The 10,837-nt window shown below is 41.5% G+C and overlaps 1 protein-coding gene across 2 annotated transcripts in view; it reads left to right on the forward strand.

Annotated features, from left to right (window-relative positions):
- The window catches only part of SNX13 (sorting nexin 13), a 257,707-nt gene extending 251,973 nt beyond the window's left edge, over nucleotides 1–5,734 (forward strand). Inside the window, exons 27-28 of one of the 2 annotated variants that reach the window (XM_058446639.1) lie at nucleotides 4,846–4,909; nucleotides 5,696–5,734. In XM_058446639.1, the coding sequence (XP_058302622.1) occupies nucleotides 4,846–4,909; nucleotides 5,696–5,714 (83 nt within the window). In that variant the 3' untranslated portion in view covers nucleotides 5,715–5,734. Of the gene's footprint in view, nucleotides 1–4,753; nucleotides 4,776–4,845; nucleotides 4,910–5,695 lie in introns of those variants that run through there. The other variant, XM_058446641.1, reaches the window with a different exon arrangement.
- The last annotated feature ends 5,103 nt before the right edge of the window (nucleotides 5,735–10,837 follow it).

Consider the following 10,837-nt stretch of genomic DNA (forward strand, 5'->3'; position numbering starts at 1 on the left):
GAAACACCACTGTAAAGTACAGATGCTCCTTGACTTACAATACAGTTATATCCTGATGAACCCATCGTAAGTTGAAAATATCCTAGTTAGAAATACATTTTATGAACCTAACCTATTGAACATCATAACTTAGCCTCACCTACCTTGAATGTGCTCAGAACATCTATATTAGCCTATAATTGAGAAAATTAACACAAAGCCTATTTTATTATATGGTGTTGAATATTTCATGTAATTTATTGAATAATGTATAGAAAGTGAAAAACAAAATAGTTGCATGGGTACTCAAAGTATGGTTGCTACTGAATGCATATTGCTTTTGCATCATCATAAAGTTGAGAAAGCCTATGTTGGGATCTACAGCTTGTGTAAACCAGCTTGTGCAGCTTGTTGCTGTTCCTTTGAACAATAAGATATTAGCAAAACTTATCTTGAAAACAAGATAAACCATCACAAATTGGGTATTGTGTGTATAAAATTTTACATTTGTACATTTTAAAAATCTCCAGTGTTTGGCTTTTTAAAAAAATAAATGGTACCTAAATAGTTCTTAATTTCCCCCTATGATTAGTCTCCTAGCTGTTAAATGTACATTTATTTACTTATTCATTTTTTTATTTGACAGCTATTTGTTTTGAATTTACTTTTGGCACAGCATTGGGCTTTGTAATGAATACTGTACAACAGATCAAAATCTTATAGAAGATTTTAATAAAGATTTTATAAAGATTTTAATAAAGATTAAATCTTTAAGATTTAAAAAATTTTTAATTTCTTTTTTTAAAATTTTTTTTTTTAGGCTGAGTCTTGCTCTATCACCCAGGCTGGAGCACAATGGCGCGATCTTAGCTCACTGCAACCTCTGCCTCCCAGGTTCAAGCGATTCTCCTGCCTCAGCCTCCTGAGTAGCTGGGACTACAGGCGCCCACTACCACGCCCGGCTAACTTTTGTATTTTTAGTAGAGACGAGGTTTCACCATGTTGGCCAGGCTGGTCTCGAACTCCTGACCTCGTGATCCACCTGCCTCGGCCTCCCAAAATGTTGGGATTACAGGCGTGAGCCACTGCGCCCGGCCAAAATTTTTAATTTCTTAAGATTAAAAAAGATTTAAATCCTTAAGATTTTAAACATTTTTAATTTCTTAAGGTTAAAAAAGATTTAAATCTTTAAGTTTAAAAAATAAACCCTATTTAAAGAATGAGAATTAGTGTCTGGTTGGTTGCTTTTCCCCAGTTGAAGAATAGCCAAGCACAGTAGCTCATGCCTGTAATCCCAGCACTTTGGGACACCAAGGCAGGAAAATTGCTTGAGGGCAGGAGTTTGAGACTGGTCTGGACCACATTACAAGACTCCATCTTTACAAAAAATGTTAAAATTATCTAGGCATGGCAGCATGTGCCTGTAGTCCCAGCTACTTGGGAGACCGATGTGGAAGGATCTCTTGAACCCCAAGAGTTCGAGGCTGCAGTGAACTATGATGACACCACTGCATTCCAGCCTGGGCAAACAGAGCAAGACTCTTCAAAAATTGCAAGTTTGCTCAGTGGAAATAAGTGTCACTTTGAGTGACCAACCATTATTGATATATAGGCTGATACTATTTTGAAATATTGATATACTTTCTCTTATGTACACCATGGTAGAAAACCTTTCTCAAGTCAACCAAGTACCATATTACCTTGGTGAAGCTAAGTTTCTAGAGATGTTTAAGAGTAATAAAGGATCGGTCCAGCACAGTGGCTCATGCCTGTAATCCCAGCACTTTGGGAGGCCGAGGCAGGTGGATCACCAGGTCAGGAGATTGAGACCATCCTGGCTAACATGGTGAAACCCCATCTCTACTAAAAATACAAAAAATTAGCCAGGTGTGGTGGTGGGCGCCTGTAGTCCCAGCTACTGGGGAGGCTAAGGCAGGAGAATGGCGTGAACCCGGGAGGCGGAGCTTGCAGTGAGCAGAGATCACGCCACTGCACTCCAGCCTGGGCGACAGAGCGAGACTCTGTCTCAGAAAAAAAAAAAAAAAAAGAGTAATAAAGGATCATTGTTCAGCCTTGACAAGACAGGCAATAAGACCAAAATTATTCCCAGAGGAAATAGTTGTTAAAGCTAAAGCTTTCTATTTGAAAAAAAGTTTTTGAGTATGTTTTTGAAAAATTTTACACATACATAAAAACTTGTAAATGAATGTTCATAGCAGGATTATTCATCTTATCTAAAAGGTGGAAACAACCTAAATGTCATCCATGGATGGATGGATAAGCAAAATGTGGTATGTTCATACAGTGGAATGTTATTTAGCCATCAAAGGCATAAAGTACTGACATGTGCTACAATGGGGGTGAACAATGAAAATAAAAGTGAAAACAGCCAGATATAAAAGGCCACGTTTTGTATGATTCCACTCACATGAAATGTCCAGACAAGGTAAATCCATAGACAAAAAGTAGATTATTGGTTGCCAAAGCTGAGAAAAGGTGGGAATTCGGGTGATTACTAATGGATAAAGGGTTTCTCTCAGGTAATGAAGAGGTTCCCGAGTTAGTGGATACGGCTGCACAAGTGAATATACTAAAAAAAAAAATCACTGAATTGTACACTTTAAAAGAGTAAACTTTTATGGCAAATGAACTATATTTCAGTAGTTATAACAGCAGAACAGCAGCAACAGCTACAACAATAAACTTGAAAAGAGAATACGGGAAGAGTTAGGCTAAAGGTTTCAATGACCTCCTGGGCTGGAAGACTTTTGCACCCCAACTTTGCAGAAGGAGATCAGCTTGAAAGATTGCCTACGTCTTCATGAAGAAGCATTGCGAGATCCAAGCTGACTTTGGTGGAGGATTTGTTCTTGAGAGGGAGCAGAGAGGGAGCAGCGGAGATTACTCAGCAACATGTACCTGCAAATCCCACTTGTATTTGGGACTGGAAAGATTCTTGCTTTTGCTTCAAGGCTTTGATTAGTCCATCCAAAAATTCCCCACCTTTAAAAGACTGGGGCAATTGAAAGTGACCACCTCTGAATGAGAAACAAATGAAATGAGCAGAATAAAGTTCATGGAGCTATAGATGCCAGAGAGCATAGAGGTAATCTGGAAAGGAAAGTCCTAGATGTCAGCGGGGCTGAGTATAATCTGCTTGGTATCTTCTCCCTACTCTGAGGCATGAGAGGGATGAGACCTATCTCCAGGTTGTCACCTTATAACTTACATTGTGGGAGGCCATTCTTCTGCTGCACTGTTGCTCTTGTGGTCAGTTGTGCTTGATGCTATGCGCTAAGGGGGCTTGGCTTTTCTTCTTCTTGTCAAGTGTTCTGCTTCCGGTTTTTCCAAGAACACCACTCCTTTGATCTTAGCCTTCACCCTCTGTAGCTTTGGGGCCTGGTGGAAAGAGATGGAATTAGAAATCAGAAATATTGATTGTAAAACAACCTCTACTTATCCGTGAGACCTACACTGGAGTCTCCTAACCACAGTGTTGCAAGTGCATTGTGGTGGTGCTTCAAACTGTGGATCCCTCTCACCCTTGGGGTCACTCAGAAACTGGGTGGCTGAGGCTCCCAGGAACAGCACCTTTGGCTGTTAGCTGGCTTGCTCAGGGTGCCTCAGAGGGCAAACCTAGCAGGATGAGGCCTGCAGAATCCCAGTTGGTGAGCACTGTTAGCTACATCAGCACTCATGGCTCCCTGTCAACACTGTGCACTGCCAACAGGAGCTCTGCCACCAGGACGTCTCCAGCAGCCAGGGACAGGCAGAACCATGCCCATATTGTGGCAATGTGGCTGATGGTTTGTGGGGGACAGGGAAGGGACATGTTCTGAGTGTCCAGATATGCCCAGAGCTCGGCCGAGGTGTGGACAGTTAGGAGTTGGGTATGGTGCTGGGGGAGGGATTCTGGTTAGGGACTCCTGAGGGCACTGACCCACATGGCAGTCTTCCATTTTTCTCTTCATATGTATATATATAATAATTCTGTCCCAATTTGGTTGATGCACTATTTTTATAAGATTCCAATTCACAGGAGGATGATTCCTTTTTCTGAGATGGAGTCTCGCTCTTTCACCCGGGCTGGAGTGCCGTGGTGCCATCTCGGCCCACTGCAATCTCCGCCTCCCAGGTTCAAACAGTTTTCATACCTCAGCCTCCTGAGTAGCTGGGATTACAGGCATGTGCCTCCATGCCTGGCTGATTTTTGTATTTTTAGTAGAGATGGGGTTTCACCATGTTGTCCAGGTTGGTCTTGAACTCCTTGGCCTCCCAAAGTGCTGGGATTACAGGCGTGATCCACTGCACCCCACCCATAGTAGGATGGTTCTTCTAACAACACATGCAGCTTTTGCAAATTAGAACTTCATTGTTATCTGGAAATATTTGATATAAAAATTATATTAAAGCCAAAGTCGATTTGCATGATTTTGATGAAATTAATATTACTCTTGTCCATGAAAGAAAGGAAGAATTGGACCAAAACATACTGTTCCCAAATGACCAATTTTGATGTGTGCCCTACTGTCAAAAGGGATGTGAGGAAAGAGAAAGTTCCAGACTTTCCGAGCCTCAATTTTCTCACCTGCAAAATAAACATAATAATTCATAACTAATTTAGGCTGGCGCTCAAGGGTGAATCCATTCTCCTTGCCATGCCCTAAAATATTTAGGTTTTTTGATTAAGACATAAAAAAAGATTCAGAATTTCATAAAACAGGAATCTGGTAGAAGTTTTTTTCAACTAAGTCCCTTTTATTTTACACTTAAGGTAACACGAATTAAGAGCAGGCATTGCCCATAGTGGTTTCTCAGCCTTCTGCTGGTGAAGTTTTCACCACCTCGTTTTACATGTTGAAACAGTGAAAATCTGTCAACCCTACAATCTCGGGAGGCAAACATGGAGATATCCGCAGGCCAGCTCCAGGTATGTGGTCTGTTCCCTGCTTCCCCCTAGGGTAAGGTGTCCACCTCCTTCCTTTGTACTCAGGTTAATCTACAGTGATGGTATCTTATTATAAATGCTTCACTTTCCCATTTGGGCCTCCTCTGAGCCATGTGCTTGGTAAAACTATCACAACATAGGACAAAACAAAGACTGAAGCAATCACATACTTTCTACTCCTCCTTTTATTTATTTTATATCAATTATCTCTTGGGACTGGAATGGTCCAAGCCTTGGGATTCTGTGTATTCAGGTAATGTCAAGTTCACTCGTTCCCCATACAAAGGGAGAATTGTCACATGGCAGAAAGCTAAGAAGCCTTGACCTACAAGGATATATACATACAAGGATTCTGTGACAGACCATCTTGCTGGGAACAACATTGCAGGGTTATGATGAGGATCAAATGTGGTTATATGTATTAGGGGGCCTGGGGGAGGCCTGCCCTTCTCTGGTGCATTGTAACTCTCCTGCACTGAACCCAGAGAAAGGAAGAGGTTATAGACCACAACGAGTAGCTTGTTTTCCTACCTAAAAAATGGTTCCTTTTCTGAGGACTACTCAAGCAGAATGGCTGGTGTAACGAGAAGGAATGTTACCACAATGCTGACTCATGGCCTGAGGTCACCCGTCAGAGTGTGCAGCATGAGGACAACCAGACAGATTCAGCCAGAAACACCCACCATGCTAGTGGTGCTCAGGGCCAACAATAACTCTAGCAAAGACTTGCTAAACCACACGCCCTCTTCTGGTCTTTCTACCCTACAGGTGGTTTCATCAGCTCTAGAAACTTACAGTAGTCTCAGGGGACACAGGAGTGGGAGCTCGAGGGAAAGTCTTTCAATGGCGCCAAGTAAGAATGTTAAAGAATGTAAATATTCCAGCTTAAATCTTGTAATCACACACCAGCAAGAATCACCTTAAATACATTAATACTTTTTAATGCATAAAAGGTTTATTCTAATTTACCCATGTTTCTTCCAAGGAGAGAAATTTTTAGGTGTTGACATTGTTCCAAATTAGCCTGGAGCTGTGTTTGTAGTCACTGTTTCATCAAGATAAAACAGACAATAATAGTCTTAGTAATCAAATCAAAACTTATCTTCTTGAATTTTGATGATGGACAGGAGTTTCATCATGCATGTTAATGCTATTACCTGCTGGGTAAGGAGTAGGAGTGTGGGCCAAGTGTGTTGTAATTAAGGTGCCGAAGACCTTGACTGAAGTTCTGTGAACCAATGTCAACTATAAATTAAATCTATTTGGTGTGTGCTCAAGGTCTTTTTGGGAGTTTTTCCTTTCACAGATGGATGACCTTCGTATTTGGCTGTCCTAGGTGCTGAAGGAGCATCCTATCATGCCTATTGTATCATATAAATTGAAGAGGCATTAATTTTATTCTTCAGTACAAGGTGTAAGGCATATCATGATTCTTTTATTTATTTACATCAAATTTAACCTAAGTTCCCATTCTGTAAGGTGGGTGGAAATTTCTATCTCTATTTTCTTTACCTCGGCCCCAAGATCTATGAAGATCCTAGCTCCACTCATTGTCCAGAGCATTTAAGGAAAGCCGTGTGGCCGCTTGAGTTTATAGTAATCACTATAGATATTTTATTTATCTTGGTCCACTTGGTTCCTTAAAGGCAAATACCTTGACTCCTTTTAGGCCAAGCTCAAAGATGGACGTTGACAAGTTAAGATGTCTTGCTAAGCTGTACTGCAGAAATTAGCAAAGTCTTCACTCCCTTCCCGATCCTGAGAGGAAACTGTCAACATTTTTTTTTTAAGACTCCTGGGCTCAAGCGATCTTCCCACCTCAGTCTCCTGAATAGCTGGGACTACAGGCTCACACCACTATACCCTGGCTAATTAAAAAAAATTTTTTTTTTTAGAGATGGTATCACATTACATTGTCCTATTGTCCTGGGTGGTCTCAAACTCCTGGCCTCAAGCAATCCTCTTGCATTGTTCAGCCAGCCTCGTCAGAAACCATCAATATTGTATATCTCCTTCTGATATGCCCACATCTTCAGCTCTAATCCCATTCTTCTATCCCTTTACCTCTCAGAGTATCTGGCATAATTCTCCTGAATGAGCTGAGTTTCCTATGCAAAGACAGATACAGACCCATCGCTGCTGAGGAAAGACAAACTTTCTACTCTGGGGGTTAGAAAATGTCCTGGGCCAGAATCCTACACTATCACCATTAGGATCTCCCATCACTAGGGGAGGGCAGGGAGACTCACTACAGATACGAAGCAGAGCTTGGCTTTCATGGGAAGGATCATCGGGGACACTCAAATGCTGCTGAAGGGAACTGGAATATGCCAACCAAAGTACGCCTCTTTAGCATGTGGATTATTTTGAACTAAAGGCCATTGAGAACCAGCAGATGCAGGAAAAGCTTTAAAAATGGGGAAAATTGTTCTTTTTGTAAAGGACATTTACATTTATAAAGCACATCTCTATTTGTAAACCTGCCTCTTTCTCCAGGAGAGGAGGACCAGGAAGAGGAAGACTATACCAACTCTATCCATGGGGAAGGTACTAATGTAAACCTGCATAACGAATCTTACTAAATAACCTTTGTTGACCATGCTTTTCTTGGTCACTTTCCCATAACTTGCCACCTCACCCCTCCCTAGAAGGCCCAAACTCCCTTTCCTTTGTTTAGTCTAAGATGGTATATAAGCCTCAATCATCTGGCTACCTCCTAGAGGTACATTGTTTTCTCTGTGAACTCCCGTGCATGCGTATTCGTTCATAATTAAAACTTTTTTTTCTCTTGTTAAAAAAAAAGAAAGAAAGAGTCCCTATTTAATGAGAGCAAAATTAATTATCCTGTCAATTAACTTGTCATAATTGTAAATGTCACATTGGGTCCATAATCACTGAGAGCAAAAACTAGATGTGACTGAGAAACATAAACTAGGAGGGAAGGCGAACATATTGAGCTCCTATTATATGCTAGATGCTGGGACACATATAGGTGTTTCATGTTTCATTTAATCCTCACAATAGGCCCGCTAGGAAGGCATCATTATTCCCATTTTCAGAGAAGAAATCAGGGGCCCAGAAAGATTAAGTGACTTGCTGTGATAGACATCCTTGGCTGCTAATCTCACACACTCCCACCCCTTTCTCCCTTGTCCATCTTCATTGTAGAGACAGGAAGAACAGAAAAGTCGCTTTCTCAAACCTCCCTTTTGGCTAGGGGTGGCCCTGGGACACAGTGTTTGGCTATGAGACAAGTAGCCAAAATTCAAGAAAATTTGAATTCATCAAATTCAAATGATGAATTCATTTCTTGAAAATGAAAAGGGAAATTTTAGGGGAGACTTTGCCCCCCTTTTCTCTTTTCTTCCTGTCTTAAGGATGCCTGTTCGTCTTCAGGCAACTTGCACAAGTGTGAGGCTGAGCAGCTGTTTCCCCCAAAGTCGTTAATGCTTTTCTAGTGACGTTCATTGTCTCACATCATTTATTCAGCTGGGAGCAGCCTGTGTACTCCATCTCCTGCCACCATGTCCCAGTCCTTCTCATACTTGTGAACCCAGCTCAATTATCGCCTCTTTCCTGGAAACCTTTTCTAGTCTTCCTGAATACAGTGATTATTCTATCTCCTATGTCTCCATGACATGGTATCTATACCTCCCTTATGGTTCTTATGGTCTCCATGTCTGTTTTTCTCTGCCGTCATATAAGGCTTTCTAAGCAGGGCCTGTGTATATATTTACAGTCCCCAGAAAAACCTAGCATACATAGTGCTTGAAATATAGTAGCGTTCAACCAATATTTTTTGAGTGAATAAGACAGAATCAATCCAAGGTCAGATTTGACTTTGCAGACTACCAGGAAGAGGACAGGAGACTCCTACATGCTGGTCCTAACATAGTGAAGTCTGTTGAGTGAATGCCAGGCACTGCTATCCTCCAGACGTGGGTTATATGAGATAACTTACTGTCTTTTGCATAAGCCACTATTTTGGGGGGTATTGTGTGATTTACAGCTAAAAGTCTGCTTTCTCCTGATACACTCCCCAAGGCCATGGAACTGTCTCTAAAATCCAGCATAGCACACAGATGACACAATTCAACATCTGAACATTTAGACAGTACTAAACTACCTATAAGTGGGCATAGAATATCTGAAAAAGATATTTGAGAAAGTTTTGAAAAGGGCTGGTGAACAGATTGAGTAGGTATTAAGATGTCATTAGAGATGGATAAAGTCCCCAGGTCTTTACACTCAAGCAGAGCATGGGTACCACAGACAGGAAGAAGATGTAGCTTTCTCTTGTTGCTGCAGGATAATGATTTCAATTTATCAAAATTTATGGGGACCAGTCAGTGTGAGCATCTTCTCAGATTGCTGGGGTGACCACATTTGCAACAAGGTTATCCTTCTGAGTTTGAGTGTTTTGTTTGTAATCCAGATGGAAGTGGATGGAGAATCTCCATGTGTTCCATGAATACCTGTGGCTGCCCCTGACATAGAAGGGTTGGAGAAAGCAGCCAATTAATTCACACCTGAAACTGCTTAGAATTCTTGGCACTTTACAGATCTTTGGAGAACATTTAGAGACCTGTAGTTCAAAATACAGTAGTGGCCAGGCATGGTGGCTCACTCCTGTAATCCCAACAAATTGGGAGGCCGAGAGGGGTGGATTACTTGAGTCCAAGAGTTTAAGACCAGCCTGGGCAACCTGGTGAGACCCTGTCTCTACTAAAAATACAAAAAATTAGCTGGGCATGGTAGCACACACCTATAGTCAAGTTACTCTGGAGGCTGAGATAGGAGAATCAATCTAAGGCCAGATTTGACTTTGAGCCTGGGAAGTGGAGACGGCAGGGATCATACTACTGCACTCTAGCCTGGGTAACAGAGTGAGACCTTATCTCAAAAAAAAAAAAAAAAAAAATCAATAATAGTTCTCTCCATTTAAATTCACCATTTCAAAGTGGATAGAAAGTGAACTAGAAAACACACTGCCAATTCATGTGAGGCAGTCAGTGAATAATCAGGTGTGGTTGAGAGAGTGGTAGAGTTTTTGTGAAAGAAAAGCAAGGTTCTAAAAGTGGGGTGCTATGGACTGAATTGTGTTCCCACCCCCAAATTTATATATGGATGCCCTAACTTCCTATGTGATGGTATTGGAGATAGAGCCTTTAAGGAGGTCATTAAGTTAAAAGACATCATAAGGGTGGGGTCCTAATACGATAAGATTAGTGCCCTCCTAAGAAGAGGAAGACAGAGATCCAGGACGCAACAGGCACTGAGGAAAGGCTGTGTGAGTATGCAGCAAAAAGGCAGCCATCTGCAAGCCAGGAAAGGGCCCTTGCTGCAACCCATCCCTGCTGGCACCCTGATCTTGAACTTCCAGCCTCCAGAACTATGAGAAATACATGTTTGTTGTTTAAGCCACCCAGTCTACGGCATTTTGCTCTGGAAGCTGGAGCTTAGATGTAGAGTATTCTCACAAAAATAGCAAAGAAGGGTTTTAATTTTGATGAATTTATGGTTGCAGCGGGGTGTACCATGGAGTGTTGCCTTTCAGCAGCAGCATTTGCTTCTGAAAATAAGACAGTTTTAAATATATCTTATATTTGTTGATTTGTTTGTCTGGGAGTTACCTGGTCAGAGAGGTTCAAGAGGAACAATAGCTTCAAGAGGCTCCAGAACAAGTTTGTATGCCCAGGAGTCTTTGAAATTTTTCTCCCCATCAAACCAGGCTTGAAAATAAAACACTAAAAGAACTCTTGGTATTAGAACTGCCTTTAACTGGAATCAGTGTTTTCGCTGGTCTGCATTTTGGCATGAGATGAAATGACCACCAGCAGCCCTTGCTTTAGGTAGCATCTGATCTCCTTAGAGGCATCAAAGATCTGACAAGCCAGAGGTCTTGAATAG

This window comes from Hylobates moloch, unplaced genomic scaffold, assembly GCF_009828535.3.
Source record: "Hylobates moloch isolate HMO894 unplaced genomic scaffold, HMol_V3 SCAFFOLD_1, whole genome shotgun sequence".
Classification (NCBI taxonomy): Eukaryota; Metazoa; Chordata; class Mammalia; order Primates; family Hylobatidae; genus Hylobates; species Hylobates moloch.